This window comes from Linepithema humile, chromosome 3 (assembly GCF_040581485.1).
Source record: "Linepithema humile isolate Giens D197 chromosome 3, Lhum_UNIL_v1.0, whole genome shotgun sequence".
Taxonomy (NCBI): Eukaryota; Metazoa; Arthropoda; class Insecta; order Hymenoptera; family Formicidae; genus Linepithema; species Linepithema humile.
Window position 1 is genome coordinate 29,384,649 of NC_090130.1, and position 20,889 is coordinate 29,405,537.

Below are 20,889 nucleotides of genomic sequence, written 5' to 3' on the forward strand. Positions count from 1 at the left end.
TAATTAATTGATTATTTTTGTATTCTTAATATAATATCCTAATTTTGTTAAGATTGTAGATGTTTTTCTTGCAGAATTGCAAGCATGTTAGTGAAAAAAATCGTGTAAAATCATTGGAGAAAATTAAGGTAATATTTATTTTTATTCCTATTTTTTTCTCTGGCGTAGGGCCTAAGCCTTAAGGCCAATGTTCACGATGCTAGAAATCGGTTCGAGAAATGTATAACCAATCAACTTGCATTTTTTATGGAAAAACGGCAATTTTATTGGCTATATGTTTCTCGGACCGATTTTTAGCAACGTGGACATTGGTCTTTAAAGCGGTTCAAGACTGTTCAAGACACAGAGTGTTTACACTCCAAAAACAAAAACAAAAATTGAAGAAAATTAATTCAAATCAAAGTTTTCTAGCTATAATACAAATTTGATATTTTATGGAAGAAAGTCGATCGCTCCTTTTAAATGCGGATTTGAATTTATTTCTGCGTCTAAAAAGAACAGACCCATAAATCAAATTTGAATCTCAGTAAAAAAACGTGAGCTGGAAGATTCTATTGATTGTGATCGTCTTATTATTAGATATTATTGCGCAGCATTTCATATTTTTGTCCTCGTAGGCATGTCGAGGGACACGATGAAGTCGAAAAAATCGAACGAATATACCGATCCGCGATTTCGCGGCGCGTCCGCTCGCATGCGACCGAGACATCGGATTCGTGATTGCGTGTCACGTGGTAACCACCCACGTTTCGGATTGTGGGTAAACAAGAAGAGAAGAAAATATTTGTGCGGCGCGTATCGTCATCATCGTGTATCCGTCAACGCCGTCGTCATCATCGCCGTTACGATTGAATTCGAAGAAGCGGTAGGAAAACACGAGGTCCCAACGCTCACGATCGCCATAAGCGGAGGAAGCGAATTCGGAAGGTGCCTTGACCACAGTTTAAATCTTAAAGAGGAAGGAATCGCGCGTGGTCCCGCATGGTGACCGTATGCCCGTAACGGACGCGTGGAGTGTGTGTGTGAGCGGTGAGAAACGCGGTTACCGCGGTGTATGTGTGTCACATATCGCGCACGCACGCAGAAAACGCACAACGCACTTGGCGAAGTGAAGAGAAGAGAGAGATACACACACACACACACATACACACGTACGCCGGGGCGGTGTGGAGAAAGGAGAGTTCGAGAAAATAGCCGGCCATATTCCGCGAGAGTAGACTCGCGTGCGTGCATACGCAAGTCGTGCCGTACGTGTGCTCCTCGCGCGTCGCCTCGTCTCGCCAGTATAACAGTATCTTTATCGGCGCTGCGATTTTCTTTCCCCCTGACTCAATTTTTTCCTCGCGCACGTCATTCTCTGTCTCTCTCTCTCTCTCTTTCTCTCTCTCTCCCCTCGTCAATTTCTCTCCTCCTCTCTCTCCTTTGCACGTTTATTCTTTTCTGTCTCTCATCTCCTTTTTGTCACCATCTACTTGTATCGCCTCAGTGTTCCTCTATCATTACCGGGTCTACCTCGTCTTCGTTCTTTATCTCCGCTTATCTATCTATCTAACGTATCTGACTGTACGTTTGTCGATTTATCTCAATTTAGCGGCTATCTATCATTCCGTCTCGCTTCTCATCTCGTGTCGTCTCTGTCTCGTTCTCTCTCTCCCTCCCTCTCTCTCTCGCTCTCTCTCTCTCCCGCGCGCACACTCTTTCTCTCTTTTCTCCACTCACTCTGCTCGACTCTGCTGTCTTCCTCTCCTTCCTGTGCTGCTCTCAAGTACACCACGGCTCATTCGCTCTTGGTGCTATGTCTACGTACTCTCGTACCCAGGAGAGCGACGCGTGGGCTCTTCTGGCGTTGAAGTCCGCGCCGGCCAGCCCGACGAAGATGCAGTGGAATCCGGAGTCGAAAGGCGCGGCGATAGCAAAACTCGAGGGCCGCGAGTTCGAGTACATGGTTAGACAGCGGCGCATCACGATCGGCCGCAACAGCAGCAAGGGTGAGGTCGACGTCAACATGGGCCACTCCAGCTTTATCTCACGACGGCACCTCGAGATCTTCTACGACCATCCGTTTTTCTTCATGATGTGTAATGGCAAGAATGGCGTATTCGTCGACGGGGTGTTTCAACGCAAGGGCGCTCCGGCTTTTCAATTGCCAAAGACGTGAGTTTCTCGTGACCGTTCATTTATCCGCACGCGACCGGCGATCTCAGGCCCCTCGTGATCTTTCTTATTATTTGCACCTGAGTTCAGCTACATTATAAATTGCACTGTCGCTCATAAATCTTGAATCTTCTTAGACTGCTAGAAACTCAGATTGCACACTGTAGTTAGTTAATACAATGTCGCTAATAATAGAATATCAAAAGATAAATAGTACAAGTATCCTACGGTCATAAAAGAGAAAAAAAACCAACAGTCGTAAAGAAATCGTCACATTAGAGAAAAATGATTATAACGCTGAAACAGTCAGTCAAAAGTTTGAGTGATAAATGCAACTTGTGATGTAAATAAATCAGTATTTACAACAGACATTTGAAAATGCTGAAATAAATATTGATAGTTTACCAATATCAGAACATCATACCAAAGTGTGAATAATATTTTATGTATGTATTCAAGAAATTGACTTTCACAAATTTCTTATCATCGCTAATGATTATGTGGAATTAGTGTTACACAATCATACTGATTTTAGTATTTTGTACGATTATCTTTAATGGTGTTGCAGATGTACGTTCAGATTTCCAAGTACCACAATAAGATTGGTTTTCCAGTCGCTTGTCGATGAGCAGGAACAAAGTAACATTCGCGTGCCCTCGCCGCCAAAGCAAAGGGCACCGCTACCTCCACTGCGGATAAACATACCGGAAACCGGGTACAGCAGCCCCTTCCCGTCGCCCACGGGAACGATCAGCGCTGCCAACTCCTGTCCGGCGAGTCCGCGCGCTGGTCAAGGCAGAAGAAACATCTCGGCCGATCTGCAGATGGTCGCGGCGTACGCCGCTGCGGTGGCGAACGATCCGCAGAACTCCGCTTTGGACAGGCATAACCTGGACAGGCACGAAGGCGGTCAGAGCTCCAGCAGACAGATAAGTCCCGAGCCTGGCGCCGACGCGCGATACCGAAGTGGAAACGGTTCCGGATTGAACGGCACCGCGCCACACTACAGTCCGCCGAAGGATGACTCCAAGCCGCCATACTCTTACGCCCAATTGATCGTGCAGGCTATCGCGTCTGCTCCGGACAAGCAGCTGACACTGTCGGGAATCTATTCGTACATCACAAAGAATTATCCATATTATAGGACCGCTGACAAAGGCTGGCAAAATTCCATACGACACAATTTGTCTCTGAATCGTTATTTCATCAAGGTACCCAGAAGTCAGGAAGAGCCGGGTAAGGGCTCATTCTGGAAGATAGATCCTCAATCAGAAGCTAAACTCATTGAACAAGCCTTTAGACGAAGACGGCAGCGCGGTGTACCTTGCTTCCGCGCTCCCTTCGGAGCTCTATCATCCAGGTAATGTGGAAGAAGAGAATCTCACTTCACTTGTATCGCGAAACTGATCGGTAAGTCGTTTAATTGTCACGTGTGATTAGCAGAAGTGCACCGGCTTCGCCGTCTCATGTCGGTATCAGCGGATTGATGACGCCTGAATGTCTGAGCAGAGAGGCTTCCCCAGGACCGGAATCATATCCGGACAGTTCGGTTTCCTCGCCCGCTGGACAACTCGCAACGAGTCAATCGGCGCCTGGTTCCCCCGGCCATCCGTTCACGTCGTCTCAGTCAACGCATAAGGGCCGCTTGATGCAAGCAATCGTGACAAATGGTGTCGGCGGGGATGCAGTAAGGGAAGGTGAGGCTCTTTTGCCGAGTCTTTGTAAGATTTTTTTCTTCACGTTCGTAAAAAAATGTTTCTCTCTGAAAAACAGAAAAATACTTGGTGCCTGGGAATGCTGTGGAGGACCATTCTTTATCTCCAGCTGGACAATACAGTCCAGCTCCTGTTATTGTACAAACGACATATAATTACAGGTACGAATTACGCTCGTATGCTTTGTGCTCTCTCTTGACTGTACGATACACGGCTTACACTATTCTCATGTGAACTTTTCTATTTGCAACAGTGGAAATTTTATCGGTCCCGACGCTGGCGTCGGGGGGATTAGCAAACGTGGCCACGAAGAGTCGGACAGCTCGCCGGGTTCACCGGCCCCGCTCGCGATCGTCGAGAGCCCCGAGCCGCCTGAACATCAGCCACCGCAGTCCAAGCGTCAACGTATTCACGAAATGGACGATCATTGAATTGATACACCTAGCATCCTGTTACGTAGAAACATTACATTTACATTGCATTATTTGCCTATCGTCGAACACACACAGATACACACAGATACACACACACACACACACGAATACACTGCAAACTTCATTTTATTTTAACTGCATAACCGCTTTAGACTGCACATAATCGAGATCGAGCGTCAGTTCTACATCTCGTAAGAATTTATGGGAAACTGTTGTGTGTATAACTTCGCAAAAGAAACAGACTCCTGAAAAGAGAAAGAACGATAAGCAGATTTTTCCTGTCCTTTTAGAATTCATGTTTTCATTTGAAATAATTTTCTTATCAACAGTCAAATGTATATAAGATATATATATATATATATATATAAATATATATATATAAAATATATATATACATACACACTTTATTAAATGCTTTCTCTTTACGACTTGTTAACTTCGGAAGATATAGAATATATATGTATATGGAGCTTATTTGGATCGAGGAAGTTAACCGAAATAGTGACAGCAGCTATCGTGCTGGTACATCAAATTGCAATAATGTGATGCGGTAACGTGTGCCATTCAGCGTTTAACCGATTTATTAAAAATAGGCAAGACAGAGAAAGGACAAACGAGAATGATACCCCGAATATAATCCGATCGAATGGAGAGTGAAAGTGCGAGTTTATTTATTCGCCGGCATCAACATCCATTTCACTCGCGTGATTTTCCGTTTTCGTATTACCGACTTGACGTTGTCAACGCGTCTAATGATGTTTAATGATAAGCAAAATAATACGAAGAAGAGAGAAATAGAGATCGAAAATATATATATTATTATAATAATAATTAATGTATATGTTAATATTATTATATAATATATATATATAAATATATAAATACAATTAGCGTTCTTAATTTAATACGCTCGAATGTTCCAGCTAAGACGAGAGAATTTCGAAATTTTCCGCGTAGACAAGTGGACGATCGGGTCTTATTGCGAACAATGAGAAAGCGGAGGAGTGAATTTTGGCGGACGCACGGACATCTAGAAAACGAGCTTTCGTAAGTTGACGATATGGTCTCTGTCGGAGATTGTTACCAGGACTAGAAAGAACAAAATAGAGCCTTATAATGTTTTAAATTTAATTAGTATAAGGACGCGGTTTCACGGTGTAATGGAATCAACTTGAGCAGGTCGAGCGGCTGCACACACAGGCACATATTCCATAAAAAAATTTCCCAGAGGATGCATATATATATATATATATATATATGCATATGTATATATACATATGTGTGTATGTATATATATACATATTGCTATGTGTATATATATATATATTCATATATATATTATATTATATTATATATATATATATATATATATATGGCGAGTCGGAGATTTTTTATTTCGCCGAAGATACCCAGCTTTTTTCTGTCATCCGCTTGAACGATTTTGCATAATGCTACGAGACGAAGGTTCACCTAATTTTATCATCTAAAACAGTCTTCTTATTTTTGACATTAGAAGAAACTGTTTCGGTTAAAGAGGGTAAACTTTAAGTGAGTTTTTGTAAGATGCATGCGTGTTGGCAGAGAAACGATTGCCAATCTCGATTATTCATTTCCCTCGCGCAACTGTAGTCGATTATAACTTGCCGATCTTCTTAAAACATCGGTATTAGAAAACAGCACGTAGCGTAAGATCATCGAAGGAGTGGAGTAAAAGGAGGAAAGGAGGGGTGGTACATTGGACGTAAGTTGAGTTGTGAGGAACAAATCGCGGACGAGGAACGGTGCAATAGAACGAAATTTATTTTTTTTTTTTTTTTTTCCTTCGCGAGCGTGTACGACGTTTGTCTGAAACGTTATTTTTCTATAGTTGGAAATATACGAGGACGAGAAGGTTTTGGATGATACTGGTAGATGGACTATGCTGTACAGTTGTTGACGCATACGTATCACGAAACGACGTATGTTTACCATTATACATATATGTACATACACGTGTGGGGATTGTGTTTGTGTGTGGGGGACACATGTTATATAATATCTATATGTCACGAGAAATCGATATGTTTACAGACACGTGCGTCACCTTCGTTCAATATCCATACGCATGTATGTGTGCATATGTATAATAATGCGCAATAAAATTAATACTACATTACAAATCCTCATTCCGCGGCATTTTCTTCGTATCTTGTACATACATCCGTTTGTTTAGTTTTTTTTTTCTTAGTAACGATGTCACAGTCGAATTCCTGAAGGCGAAACGAACGCAATTTTAAACTGCGAGTTTAAATATTGAAATTCAGGAGCAAAGTTGAAGTCCAGAAAATGCGTATTTTCAAAACACAATTTTTTATATTGTTCGTTACAATTTAGAGAAGTGACATTTTTCGTATCGTGTTCTTGTCAGTAAATTGGTAATTCAAGAATTATTAAAATTGCTGTATTGATGATTGTTAATGATAGTATTATAAATAATAATTTGCATTAAACTATGAAAAGATACTAGTGTTGTTATGTCAAATATATTCGAAAATTGTTCAGCAGCCCATGCAGGAAACAATTCGATGTAGACTATTGCATTTTCAGAACCCAACCAATTCCTTTCGGTGTGAATCAGTGATGCCAGATTTGAGATGCAAATAGTAAGCAGCATGAGGGAGAAATTACCGCACACGTCCGCAAGCCACGTTATGTGAACTCCACTCTTCGGCTTGCTTCGGACACTAGAAAAGAGCAGACATACTATTTCTGTCTCCTTTTTTACCAAATCGGCAATGAAGACGACGTCGTCACATCGCTCGCTGGGTTGTATTCAGAAACTACATCCGGGAGCACCCAACCGCCTAAAGGCCGTTCAGAAATGCTTTGGATGTTCTCGATTGAGAGACTTCTGCATCCTGTGAAAGAGCATAATACTAACTATATATATAATATAACATATACATATATTATGTATATAAATAATATATAAGGACGTCCTAAAAACGTCCTAAATACGACATCTTTAGGACGCCTTAGAAACGTCCTAAAAAGACGTTATTTTTTCATTTCTGTAACGATTGGCATTTTGAATTTTGCAACAAAACACTTTCCAAAAATTTTAAAAGAGTTTTAATTATTTAAGTATTTTACGAGTATCTTAATGCTGTGAAAACTAGTCTAGAAGCGAAAATAAGCATGTAGAAAAATACTTGCTGGAACGGCCAGAAACGCTCCAGTGGAGCGGCTCCATTTTAGCCGGGATTTTAAAAAATTGTTGACAGGAACACATGGGATACAGGAGTAGCCAATCGGAGCAGGGTCATCTATTGGTTAGCTAAAACAACATAACGACTGTACACGATGGTAAATGTACCGAGTGCAGTTGGTACATTTATCATCAATGCATTCGCAATGTTGCTTAGAGATGAAACTGCTTCGAGTGTGCTCTTATATCATCATGTATTCCTGTTAACAATTGCTTAAAATCCCGGCTAAAATGGAGCGTTTCTAGCCGTTTTGTTGACTGAGGAGCAGAATAGGTTATGATCATCTGTGAAACGTCGAGAAAACGGCGTTTGGGTGGCTGGACGCGCTAGAAGTAAGAAGGGGTGAAATAATAGTGAAAATGTTTTGTGTAAAAAAAATTGTGTTTCAAACAGGAGACACTTTAAACACGTAAAAAAAAGAGAAAAAAGCGAGTTGTGTTGTTATGTTTGATTATGGCATTATGAGGGTAATCGTCATTTCGCGTGGTTCGTCGCAACGGTTAATTAACAATCGCTTGAAGAAATATTTCGACCATGGATCCAGAACGGAAGGACGCTAATATCTACGATCTCATAACGCAATTGATTAAACATACGTTGCAGAAGAATCGCTTGGAAAACGAGAACTCCTACGTGCCACCCAGAAGCGATGTTAAAATAATAAAAAGTCTTCGCTCGAAAGCTTATGAAATATTGTTAAATAAGAGCAATAAGATATGCCATCGAAAGGAAGGTACATTTACGTTTATATTTCTAATAACAATGCTTTAGATGTTTGACGGAGTTGAATAAAAAATATAACCATTTATTCAAATAGCACTTTATCAACAATTGATCTACAATTGCAGAAAATGCAGCAGGTTCTGATCCCTTAATAGAGATATTAAAGCATGTCTTTGTGCTCAAATTGTCTTTGAGACGTCTGTCAGAGGCAGACGAGTTGGAAAAATTGGTTAATGAGTTGTACACTCAAGAGGACAGTACAGAAACTACGTGTCATTCTATTTTACAACTGCTGGTGGAGCTTAAAAATTTTCAGACCAACAGAAGAGTTGTATTGGTACTTATTTTCTTAATTTCTTCAATTAATGATTTGCTTTTTAAATTTTCAACACGTATTTATCGATAAAAATGTAATTTTTGTGCTTTAGGATGTATTTCATTATGGTAGAAACAATCCTTCCTTGCCTGAGGACGTCGCACCGACGAAGGGCGTACCAATGTTTCAAACATATCCTATGGAATCTTTTACCTTGCCAGAGAAGTTTGAAGCCATGTTGGGTGTTCGCAGAATCTATACTAAGCAAAATACCTCGCCTAATTTTATTAGTAGAGTACCTTTCAAAGATCAATATGTATCTAGAGCCATATTAGGAATCGAAACGATTAGGTATGACGATATTTCCTGTATTTCTTGTCAAGTATTTCTCTCTTGTGGTATAACAAATCATATTTCAGGTACAATAATGTTATTGAAATGGCTCCCTGCATATCAAGTTGCATTGAGAATAGAGCAAATTATAGTAACGTGATCACTCCTCTTCTAACACATATTATGGTAAGATCATATTGTTGCATCACTTTTTGATGATGTTTTTTTAATACTATGCATCTTTTATCAGGTTGAACAAACAAATACGCTATATTTATCCACACAAGGATTCATATCAAATTTGACTTCACCTTATGAATGGATGAAGCCTATAGATGATCAAATAGAAAATCAAAATCATTTGTGTGTCATGCCAGATAATTCAAGTTTTACGATTGAATCGGAAAATGTTAGAGATAATATTAACTTAATATGGAAAGAAATATTTTCCAGCGATTATATTCCGAAATTACGAACATGGGAATCTCTGGGAGCTCCGGAGTCTCCCAAACAATCGCTATTCGTCACTGATTTACCAGAGACGGCGCTGCACTTAGCGAGGATAAAGCAAACAAGTATTTTATCACTGCTGCCAAAGAAGGTAAAAAATCACAATGCTCACATAAATAATATTATATACAAAAATTCTGCTCTTTATGTTAGGTGATGCACTCGATATCTCTGATGCGAGAAGTTTCTCTTGAAAAATTTTTACCAGATGTTAAGTTGCTGCTATTCGGCATAGATTCGGATTCTTTTCAATATGATGCCGTGGTATGGATAATAAATATTGCTGTAAAGAAATGTCTGTTTCGTATAATATATTTTGCAGTAATTCTTTCCACGATTTCAGACGGGATTTAAATTGGAGGAAAATGTTACTGTGCGCGGTATAAGTTCGGAGGCGCTGAATGTTACTTGCCAAGAGGTGATTTGTTGGGGCAATAGTTTCAAGTCCTTACTATCCCTCGTCACGCCCGATCCGCAAACGGGTAAATTGCAACAGGACGGTGTCATATTCAAGGTACACAATTCTTCCTCGCTGCGACGTATATTGCACACTTTTATTGCACAGAATACTTATTGCGCAGGCAATGTGCACCAACGTCAAAGAGCTGCTCCTGTACTATCGATCGGCGCTGCAAAGGATTCTTAATCGATACGAATTTCACGGGTTGCTGAGCCTGTTTAAAAAAGTTCGTCCATTAGCACATTTAATTGCGGAAGTTGCGAGGCTGTGCGGTTGCAGCAGAGACAATCAGTGCACCTTGGCCGGTGGTAGTAGAATTTTGACGCACATTTATAAAGAAGTGACCAAAGTCACCAATCCGAAAATTGCGTTGGTATTTTATTCGATATTGAAGTCGTGCTGCGAAGTTTATTTTCGGTAAGAGAACATTTTTCACTTTACATTTTCATCGCAAAAAGGATAAAAAATAATATATCAATTGATTTGCTATTTATTTTTTAGGTTGTTGCAAAACTGGTTATTCGAAGGGACATGCGATGACGTTTACGGAGAATTCATGATTCAAGCGCGATCTCATTATCTGCGAAAGAGAGGACGTAAGTTTTGGACGGAGGGCTTCGCGATCGATACAGAATCAGTGCCCGGCTTCTTATCCGAACTGTCGGAGTCGATACTGCAATGCGGAAAGACGCTACGGCTTTTGAAAATTTGTAGCTTGAAGGTTATTTTCTCCTTAACGGAACTTATTTTTTCATCAGTTCATAAACTTGTAAAAAGTTGTAAAAAAGTTTTCTAATATTTTTACCGTTTTAGAATCCTGTGTGCAATGCGTCTCTCAATGCTCAACCGGAAGTGAGAGTTTGTTTAAGTGTATCTATGCTGCGGGAACAGCTGCTACGGTGTCAGGAATACGAGGAGAAAGGCGAAGAGGCGTTGGGACCAATAGTATCTCTGTTATCCGCGATTCAAGATGAAAAGAAAGCCGAGAAGAAAACAGCTGAGCTCGTAATAGGCGCGCAACAAGAGACATTATCAAGGCTGAATAGTAAATATTTTTACATTTTCGATTCTCGTCTCTCGCATTGTAAATTGAAGATATCTACATATCTAACAACTTTTGTAATATTGTAGAACAACGCGAAGAACTTCTCGTAAAGGCCGCGCAAAGGAAACGAGCATTACTGCAAGAATTAAAGCAACAGGCGGAAGAGAGCGCCTTGTTTAAAGAGAAGGAAAAGGAATTTGAAATGCTGACTGATAAATTATTGCTTGAAAGGATTAATCGAGAACAGGATGAACGACAGGAGCAACAACAGGCCGAGCGGTAAAGTTTGATATTTGAAAAAATTAAATTTTTTAAGATCACCAGAGAATGATCGTTGCAAATTTTAATTAGAAATCTTGATGACATTAATTGTCATTTTGTTTTAGGGAGGTTCTCATACAGTATTACGACAAATTGGCAGCTGATATAGAGAGCAATTGCACGCGATCCAATTGGCGCAGGACGAGAATGAATCATTTCGAAAGACGAGTGGAGTTTTTGAAGTCTCTAAGGAAATTCGATAGGGAAGCGTCGGAAAATATCGCCACGCCAAGCTCGGATGAGAACACGGTCGATATTGATAATCAAAATAAAACTATTTCCACTTCATCCAGCATGGATATATCCGAAGCTGCGTCTAATCGGGATGAGAACAGCAACTTTGCGGAAAACGAAGTGTTAGATGTAGCGACAAACGTTTCCGATCACAACAATCCTGAGGAAAATTTATCAGCCGCTAATTATGTGAACATCGATGCCTCGCCTATCGAGAATGACGATTCCGATAAAGATAATGTGTCGGGCGAGGAAATCACGGCAAGCAAGAATTCTCTCGCGACCGCAGACACACAGAACGTACCGCAGAAATCGCAACCGTTAAATTACATTTACAAGAAGAATAACGAGCGGAGCGACCTGCAGGATTTCCTACGCGACGAAGCGATGAAGAACATTAACACTATTATCGATGGCGATAAGCAAACGGCTGCACTTGACACGTGCTTGAATATCTTGGAAACCGACGAAGTGACGGAGAAAATTAAGGGTGCTATTAACAGGCCTAAATCGTTAGCTATCGAGAGGATAGATAACATGACAACCGCACAAGCCAATAAGCTTAGAGTTCTGATGCAGGAGTACGGTATGACTGCGAATAATAACGAGCTGAGCACGATACTCGCAAATAAACGAGCGATTGATCGCACAAACATAAACGGCAATAACCAGATCGCAAACGAACAAACTTCGGACAATATGAGGGAAAACGCGAACAATAATGCGCTTTCGATTCCGAATATCAAGCTGCCGACGGAAACGGCGAGCGCAGGCGGGGCTGCGAACGATGAAGAGTGCTCGAATAAGATTAACAGCGCGGATGGCAAAGCGCACGAGCCGATATTGGATAATATGCAACAGCAGAGCAGCACGGACACGCCGATGTCGTGCACGACCGACAACTTCACCACGCTATCGATGCACACACCTCTGTCGCAGATACCGAACAGCGACGACATATTCGCCATGAACGCCAGTCAGGAAGTGCTGTCGATATCCGACATGACGAAGTCGATCACGGAGGAAACGTGCTGCGAGACTCCGATGAGCAGCAACTTCAGGCTGCCGAATCTGTTCGACGTCGGCCACGACGCGAGGCCGAGCGCGCCCACGTCGCTGACGATAGCCGACGTCGAGATGATCGACCACACCTCGCTGCAAGTCTACCTGGAGAAATCCATCATCATTCCCCTGCAAATTCAGACTCGGCTGGTCAACAACGCGATTATCAAGTATCTGGTGAACGAGTGCAGCATGCTCTCGCACCTGCACAGCCTGCGCAGTTACTTCTTCCTGCTGAACGGCGAGTTCGCGAAGAGCCTGACGGACTCGCTGTACTCGCGCCTCTACGCGATATCCACGCCGATCGAGCTCTTCAATTCCGCCACTCTCACGAATCTCCTCGACAAGGCGTTGATGAACTCGTTCAGCAATAATTACGCCAATTCGGAACTTCTGAGCCTCACCGCTGTCGACAAGCCGAACCAGTTGTATGTGAGTATCACTTCCGGATGATTTATATTGTGCATCGTGACGGTGCGTTTCGTCACGTCACCTTTCATTGTAGATTTCGGATCCGAAAGTCTTGGAATGCCTCTGCCTCAACTATAAAATATCATGGCCGTTGAATATTATCTTAGACGACATAATGATGTTGCAATACAGCAAGGTGTTCAAGTTCTTGATCATGACTGGCAGAATGTCGTGGGTGCTGCAGGAGGACTTCAATATAATGAAGATGGAGCGTAACGCGGTCAACTCGGAGCAATATCACAAGGTAGGCCGCCAATTGTTATGAATATTTACGAAACATTAAGATATTGCTGTTGGCTCATCTCGCTTTGTGCAGTTGCAGTTGTATAGACACTCCATGACCCAATTCATGAATGCTCTGGACAACTATTTAACGTGCAGCGTGCTGCACGCAAGCTGGAACGAGTTCGAAAAAGATCTGCAGAACTCCCTTACGATAGATCAGATTTATCTCTCGCACATGAATTATATTAAGAGGATACTCTCGAGGTAGCCGTCGTCTATTTAATCCGTCTTCCTTTAAACTGAGCACGTACTTTATCGCAATGTCTTTCAATTTTCAGATGTATGCTGAATACGCGCGGGGAAAAAATGCGCGACTGCCTGAGCACCATTTTCAAGATTATACTAAAGTTTCACAATCGCTTAAGATCACAAGGCTGGACTGTCAACGGCGCAGGTCGATACAGCCATCCGAACTTCAAGAATTTGGAACACATGTATCAGTCGTTTTGCGAATGGCGAACGTACATGGCACACGTCGCGCACAAGCTGGCTACGAGCGGATATCAACCACATTTAACGCATTTTCTCAACGCTTTGAATATAAATCACATGTACGACCTAACGACGAAGCAGCAGTAATTATATAATTCAAATTCCGTCACACGTCTTCTTTCACGATCGGTGTATTAAATGTAGAAGAAATGTAATTAATCTTATAAGTTATAGCATTCATTAAAAACAATTTAATTTTCGAATTTCTGCTTTTTATTAGTGAAAAATTAGTACGGTATAATTATTAAGATTGCAGTCGTCAACTTGTACTCACACGGATATCGAGGACACATTTGCCACATCGAGCACTTTCATACAACGATTGCACAGTCCGTTTTTATCTAGTTCAGAATGCCTCCTACACCGTTGACACAGCATTTTTCCGGTGTTGTGTAATTCAACCTGCGTCTCGGTTAACGCGGATGATTCCAGCAACGTGATCGACGAGAGTTGTAAGATGTCACACAATTCCGATGTGGAAGATTCTCGGTCTTTCTGAAGCATCTGAGAAAACGAGCAGATTTGATTTACACATTGTTACTATTTAGAATTAAAACCCATTACAATAATTTAGTAAAACATTTGCAGAAGTGACTTACGGATAGCGATTCGTAATCATCCTTTGAAGCCGTCACGGTGCCTGATAACTCCCATGTGTTACGATCAGCTGATGTGTTGACTTTGCTTCTCAAGTTCAGAGCTGTTTCGACGTGTTTCACGGTTTCCGGTTGACACCAACTTTCCGGCACTTTATATTCAGTGTGATACAGCGGCACTGACGCTGCGCAAACGATATAAGGACAACGATACATTGCCGAAATCGATTTCTTTTGTCGGATCGCTCACCTAAATTGTCGGGATGATGCAGCCACACTTCCTCCGCTAAATGCGGGACAATTGGCGCGACAGATCTGGCGAGCACCGTCAGCGTCTCGCGTATCACTTCTGCCGCAGCCAGTCGCGTGGGAGACAACGTTTCATCGCAGTACAGTCTGTCCTTGGTCAAGTGACAATATATCGGCGACACGGTGTTCGCCAGGAAGTTCGTTACCGCTTTACACACGTGATGATACAAGTAATTGTCGTACAAGTCTTGAATCTGCGAGACAGAATCGATGTAAGATTACAGTTTCCTTATGTCTCTCAGGCACTTTAATCACCTCTTTGTTGTATTGATGCAAAGCGTGTAGCATATACTTGTCCAGGTGCAGATACTCGGGCTTGACCGTGCTTCCGGACTCGCTGTACGAGTGCAGAACGCCTAGCAGAAATCGCAGGACCGAACGCAACTTTTGCACAGACTCGTGGCTATCGCGCAACAACGTTGTTGTCACTGGTATCTGCGTGTGTTGGCATCCGTGACCGGCGACCCACCACCTGACAATTTTTATATTTAATACAACATTAATATGCATTTTATAGAAGTTTTTCTAGAAATCATTGATCGACGAAGGAAATATTTTTAACGCCGACCTTAGAGTGTCGACGCCGTACGCCGGATTCTTGCTCAAGTTCTCTCCGCCTTTGGTGATCAATTCAGGACTCACAACATTTCCAACTGATTTCGACATTTTCGAAGCTTTATCGTCCACAGCGAATCCGTGCACAAACAGCGCGCTTCGAGAAAAATAATGTAAGTAAAATATATTTTCGAGGCTCTCGAACAGTTTTTAAACACTTGATTTCACATTTAATAATAAGCTACCTGTAAGGAGACCGTTTTTGAAGAGCAATAGATGTTAGTAATGATGACTGAAACCAACCGCGAAACTGATCCATGCCTTCTAAATACAAATCCGCTTTACATTCCGGCAAAACGGCCGACCACGAAAGGCCGCTGTCCAACCAAATATCCATGATATCCTTCAAGAAATATAGTCATGCACTTTGCAGTCATACATTACTGACATTCGAGATTATTGATAGAGAGATCGTCGATGATACATACGGTTCCTTTCTCCAAGTCGTCTACATTCTTCAATTCCTGCCGAAGCTCGCGACCAATTAATTTCTCAGTCGACAACTCCCACCAATAATCGCTGCCGTGTCGTTCCATTAGTTTGCACAATCTTTCCACCCATTTTCTGCAACGCGAAAATGTTCATAATTTTATTCTCATAAATTGTTCTTATCGTAAAATTTACTGTGTAATTAATAGTTACCTGCTTGTGTACGTGTCGCCCGTTTTTTTGTTGTATAATACCGGTATCGGCGTTCCCCAGGAACGTTGTCGGGAAATACACCAGTACGGTCGTTGCTTAACTTGTGCATACAATGCGTTCAAGTACGATGCTTTACTTTGTTCCGGGTATATCCTTATGTTTGCAATGCTGTCCTTACGTAAAAGAAAAAACGGAACATAAGCACGCAAGTGAATATTGATGACTGTAAAAAAAATCTGACCGACTTACAATCGCCTCCTCTTTAATAGACTTGATGTCTATAAACCACTGGTGGCTCGCGCGGATAATTACAGGCTTCTTGGTTCGCCAATCGTACGGGTAGCTGTGCGTAATTGTGTCAGTGTGCAGCACATTTGCAGCGATGTGATGCAAGACTTTGTCGGCGCCGTCAGTTAAAACGTTCAAGCCAACGAATTTGTCGCCTGCTTCTTCGGTGAAACATCCGTCGTCGTTTATCAAGGATAACTGATGTAGTAAAACGGATTAAGTCGTTAAATCGTGTATTTTAAGCGATATGAATAAATTGCATGTTGTGGCAAAAATAACTTACTACTGGTATATCATTCTCAATGGCGATTAGGAAGTCTTCTGGCCCATGCGCGGGTGCCGTGTGAACTAATCCAGTGCCAACATTGGTAGTCACATGCTGTCCCGGTAAAAATGGTAAACTTTCTTTGGTAATAGGATGAAGATATCTGACTTCACTCAATTCTTGCCCTGTCAACAATCGTTTTTCAATTGCTAATTATTCACAAGCATGAAATATATAAGCAACTAAATATTACCTTTGATGATTGTAATCAATTTTAATGAGCCAAGCTTCTGCTCAATATTCGTCAAGCATTCTTGCGCAACAATGTACAAATTTTTTGAATTATCCTCCACCACACAATAGACGATATCATTGGAGAAAGCGATAGCTTGATTGGCTAACAATGACCACGGTGTTGTGGTCCAAATAAGGGCGTAAAGCGATTGATTTCCCAAGTTTTTTAATTTTGGAGGTAATACATCAAGCTGCATGCGAATAATAACACTCTTGCTCTCGTGAGACTCGTTGTATTCCAATTCTGATTCTGCTAACGCTGTTCTATGGATCATTGGAAAGAACAATTTCCATAAAGATTTCAGAAACAACAGATACAATTTACAAAACACTTGAAATTAAATGTACCTAGAAGATGGCGACCAATGTACTGGCTTGAAGGCCCTGAACACAAGTCCTTTATCGTACAAATTTATGAACTGACGCAACTGATTTTTTACATACGAAGTATTATTTGTGAAATAACATCCTGATTCATTCCAGTCGGCCATAATACCCCATGACATAAAAACTTGCCTTTGCTTTGCTATAGCATTGCTCGCATATTTTCTAGCTGTAATATAAAAAATAAAATAAGATATATATAATGTTAGACGTAAAGGCAATATTTGATTGTTATTAACATACCTTTTCTACGAATTTCTAAGGGATTGGAATCTTTTATATTACTAATCACTTTTTGTTCAATTGGTAAGCCGTGACAATCCCAGCCTGGGACATAATGCACCCTTTTACCTGCTATAACTTTACTACGTAATGTGATATCCTTAAGGATCTGTAAGTAAATAAAAATAGTTTTCTTCTAAACACTTGCGTGTAAAAAGTATCACAGTAAGAAAATTCTATTAACCTTGTTAATAGCATGGCCCATATGTGGCTCTCCGTTAGCATAAGGTGGACCATCGTGCAAAATAAAATCTGGTCCTGATAAATTCTGCCTTTGCCAATTGTATAATTCTAAGAAGCCGCATTTCTGTCGCAGAAACATAGAATTTTTATAATATACATATATATTAAGTTATATAATTGTTAAATTATGAATATTATATAAAAAATTCTACACTAAAAACTCAATAAACACATTATCTGTTGTTAATATACTCATTATTAAAATGCTATTGTTTTGACTTAAATTTTAAGAACAATTTAAAGGAATTAGAAATAGAGATAATAAACTTACTTCTATTAAATAATTATCCATTTCCACTCTTTTCTTGCCGCTAAATCGAGTCGGAAAATTAGTTTGCGGCAGCAGCACAGTTTTCGAGTAACTTTGTTTTGCATCATTTTTCATGCCTCTAAACCATAGTGTGTAGCAGAATTCCGTGAAAGTTCGCAGCGTAAATTCTGTCTTGATTTGTCTAATTTTCTTAATAAATACAGACATTATTTAAATTAATATATCGTTTCCTATTCTAACCTCTAAACTTTCGTGCATGCATAAACTAACTTCATCTTAAACAACATTAGGTAAGGTTGATTATCGATACATCGATATTGTAAAGTATCGATACTCGTTATCGATAAACTCTTTCGAGATTTTAATATTTGGTATCGATATTTTTTAAATTATTAAAAAATTTTACCTTACGTATATATTCTTTTATTCGAAAAGTTTCTTATCAAGATATTTAATACAAAATATAAACTCTTCTCTTGATAAATAAAGCTTCGATAATAAAATTCTGTCAATAAAATCGACGATAACTTTTACATTACATTCTTTATTCTGGAGAACGCAATTTTTAATATTTTCCAGATACTTTTTAACGTTTAATAGAAACAATATTTCTATTCCTTCTTGAGATATACTAATGCACAAGCAAAAATAAATGAATTTTGTTATCTTCTCTCGGCCTCGAAATACGAATGTTATCCTTAAATTATACTCGCATTATGCATGATCTCGCATTGAGATATTCGCGCTAAAAATCTCACGTATTCTAGAGTTAACATTAACGAGGAGGACGATATAAATCAACTCGGTCGAAATCCAAATAATTTTCCCGGATTCCGCGTTTCTTCTGTATCTCGTTGGGAATTGCGGCGTGAGTGAATTCGGGCGAAAGAGATTTCTCTTGATTTTCAGCGGGTATCCGGCAATTAAGCACGCGCGCCGGGCCGAGCTGACGCGACACGGACAATAGATGAGCCGGGCGGGTAGCCTTAATTAAATGGTAAAGGCGGCCGATTAGTTGGCAAACTCGCGATAGTGGAAATTTATTATACCCAATGCACCGCGCAAGGTCCCGCGCTCCACCTTCTTCCGCGTTATCCTCTCCGTCGTCCTTCTTCCCGCGAGCCCCCCCCCCCCCCCTCTTCCTCCTGAGCGCGGCTGCATGCCCGGGAGCTGGGGTTTGTCGCGCATAAATCCTCCCGCTTTCCAGATGGGATACACGCTGCCGCACAACGATCAGATAGATGCTTAATGCAATTATACACCTCGCAAGGAGCGCCGGCCGATACCCATTTTCACGAGATTATGCCGTCGTAGTCGGTTGGCTGACTCCTTGTATCTCAGCGTAGTGTAATTTTCCATTATCCCGAAATGAAAGAAAAGGAAAAAAGGAAAACTCATCTTTAAATTTTCCAGAAGTGCGGATGTCTCCCGATTAGAAATTGGAAGTTGCGAGAAAAATTACATAAAAAGACAAGTTATAGTAACTGCGGAATGAATTATTTCCCGGGAAAAGTACGGAAGGGGGGCAAAGTTCCGTTCGATGGAAAAAATAAATCCCATTCGTGAAATGAATTAGAACCATTATTATTCTGTCGGGTGTCGAGAAAAGGATGTAGGCCAGTGCATCGGCCTGGGGCAGAACGAAGATCAATTCGTGCACTTCGCGCAGACGGCTGATTACCCGCATCCTGATTATCGAACCTAACCAGGGAACACAAGCCTGCCCGCCGCAAACAGATCCGTCCATGTTCGCGTTTCTGCCGGCCGAAACCTGGCTGGCTGCTGATGGACCGCAGGAAGCTTCACCCACCGTAGCGTGACTTCGGAATATATTCGAGTTCTCCATTTGGATTATCCGTTTTCTTTTTTAATTTCAAGAACTTGCGTGTGATTAAATTAATATACATCGACTTCATTCTCTCGAGTCCAATTCTCCCGACTCTGAATTTGATTTATTTCACACAAAAGATCGCGCTTGAAAGTTTTCGAAAGCGCGAATAAACGACGTTGCGCGTAGACTCGCGCGTTTATCGTCCGCGCGTCGGACGGCCTGAATTTATCCTTCTCGAATTTTCGGAAAAGAAACCATGATTGCACGCGATCGATAAGGAGGGAGGGAATGAGGGGTGATATATTCGCATATTTCGGCATATATTCCGGCGCACCTCGATGAATTCTGCCGTTCTACTCCGGCGTGCTTGGCGCGTTCCGCGTTACTCTGGTCTACTCCTGGCATACTCCTCTCTCTCCGTAATCAATATATCGCGCTGCTGAGACCTTCCCTTCGTCGTCGGCAGTGGGTTAGGCACGGGCTTTTCAGGTGTAGCTAGACAGACGCGCCGGCCAGAGTAGATATGTATCTTGCGCGCCCATATGCGCGCACACCGGATATATCTCCGTGCTAATTAATATCTCGGACAGCGTCCTCTCGCATCGTGAGACGCTTAAGCGTGAACGCCGGGTCGAACGGATCGAATCGATTCGATAGGCGGTTTTTAATAGACGCTCGAGGCTAATCCGCGCTAATAAAAACATTCTTCATAAGGGCTGTGTATAAACACGGTATCCTTCTTCTTTTTTTTTTTTTTTTTTTTTTTTTGACTCTCTTTAGTCAATTTCTAATAGACTTCTCTTCTCCGAGAAGGAATTTAAAGGAGGCTCTCGACGTGTCCGTAATTAAGTTTGAAATTACGAATCTAATTAAAGTCAAATCCTTCTTTCCGAGAGCTTAGTTTATTATCAGTCGTTAATCTTCGACGTTTTTAGTGAGGAAAAATTGATCTCGGAGATCAATGCACCTGATGATACATTGTACCAGGCTTATATACAATAAAGCGGGATATATATTACAACAAAGCGGCATGTTTATATAATTTGGTGTACGTAGAAATTATTGA

General features: G+C 41.2%; 3 protein-coding genes across 6 annotated transcripts; 2 read left to right on the forward strand and 1 right to left on the reverse strand.

The window, feature by feature from the left end:
* Nucleotides 1-673: 673 nt before the first annotated feature.
* FoxK (forkhead box K) lies at nt 674-6,468 on the forward strand. 3 transcript variants are annotated; one of them, XM_067351231.1, is made up of 6 exons: nt 681-927; nt 1,820-2,154; nt 2,723-3,514; nt 3,595-3,851; nt 3,928-4,030; nt 4,123-6,468. In XM_067351231.1, exons 2-6 carry the CDS (start codon nt 1,877-1,879, stop codon nt 4,298-4,300), a joined length of 1,608 nt encoding a protein of 535 aa, XP_067207332.1. In that variant the 5' UTR covers nt 681-927; nt 1,820-1,876; the 3' UTR covers nt 4,301-6,468. The 3 variants fall into 3 exon arrangements, with proteins under 3 accessions (XP_067207331.1, XP_067207332.1, XP_012218367.1); XM_067351230.1 differs by having other exon boundaries at nt 674-2,154; XM_012362944.2 differs by having other exon boundaries at nt 717-2,154; nt 3,598-3,851.
* On the forward strand, nt 5,208-14,006 carry Grip163 (gamma-tubulin complex component 6). 2 transcript variants are annotated; one of them, XM_012362941.2, is made up of 16 exons: nt 5,208-5,350; nt 6,890-8,284; nt 8,400-8,611; nt 8,703-8,941; nt 9,010-9,109; nt 9,174-9,524; nt 9,587-9,697; nt 9,777-9,947; nt 10,015-10,310; nt 10,395-10,614; nt 10,707-10,938; nt 11,025-11,217; nt 11,325-12,987; nt 13,061-13,270; nt 13,343-13,515; nt 13,590-14,006. In XM_012362941.2, the coding sequence occupies exons 2-16, from the start codon at nt 8,086-8,088 to the stop codon at nt 13,888-13,890; spliced, it is 4,671 nt and encodes a 1,556-aa protein (XP_012218364.1). In that variant the 5' UTR covers nt 5,208-5,350; nt 6,890-8,085; the 3' UTR covers nt 13,891-14,006. The 2 variants fall into 2 exon arrangements, with proteins under 2 accessions (XP_012218364.1, XP_067207325.1); XM_067351224.1 differs by having other exon boundaries at nt 5,238-5,350; nt 6,874-8,284.
* On the reverse strand, nt 13,994-18,286 carry IleRS-m (Isoleucyl-tRNA synthetase, mitochondrial). Its single transcript, XM_012362943.2, has 15 exons — nt 17,993-18,286; nt 17,663-17,785; nt 17,440-17,587; nt 17,161-17,365; nt 16,772-17,076; nt 16,537-16,703; nt 16,215-16,451; nt 15,966-16,138; nt 15,752-15,887; nt 15,509-15,666; nt 15,277-15,420; nt 14,964-15,180; nt 14,650-14,902; nt 14,403-14,584; nt 13,994-14,307 (listed from the first exon to the last, which is right to left on the reverse strand). Exons 1-15 carry the CDS (start codon nt 18,197-18,199, stop codon nt 14,074-14,076), a joined length of 2,889 nt encoding a protein of 962 aa, XP_012218366.2. The 5' UTR covers nt 18,200-18,286; the 3' UTR covers nt 13,994-14,073.
* Between the last annotated feature and the right edge of the window lie 2,603 nt (nt 18,287-20,889).

Coding starts and splice junctions, on each gene's coding strand:
- FoxK (XM_067351230.1), top strand. CDS start 1,796: ATGTCTACGTACTCTCGTACCCAGGAGAGCGACGCGTGGGCTCTTCTG. Junction 2,155..2,722: donor GCTTTTCAATTGCCAAAGAC/GTGAGTTTCTCG, acceptor ATGGTGTTGCAG/ATGTACGTTCAGATTTCCAA. Junction 3,852..3,927: donor CGGGGATGCAGTAAGGGAAG/GTGAGGCTCTTT, acceptor TCTGAAAAACAG/AAAAATACTTGGTGCCTGGG.
- Grip163 (XM_012362941.2), top strand. CDS start 8,086: ATGGATCCAGAACGGAAGGACGCTAATATCTACGATCTCATAACGCAA. Junction 10,311..10,394: donor TGCTGCGAAGTTTATTTTCG/GTAAGAGAACAT, acceptor TTTATTTTTTAG/GTTGTTGCAAAACTGGTTAT. Junction 11,218..11,324: donor GAGCAACAACAGGCCGAGCG/GTAAAGTTTGAT, acceptor ATTTTGTTTTAG/GGAGGTTCTCATACAGTATT.
- IleRS-m (XM_012362943.2), bottom strand. CDS start 18,199: ATGTCTGTATTTATTAAGAAAATTAGACAAATCAAGACAGAATTTACG. Junction 16,704..16,771: donor ATTGATTACAATCATCAAAG/GTAATATTTAGT, acceptor GATTGTTGACAG/GGCAAGAATTGAGTGAAGTC. Junction 16,139..16,214: donor CTATTAAAGAGGAGGCGATT/GTAAGTCGGTCA, acceptor CTTTTACGTAAG/GACAGCATTGCAAACATAAG.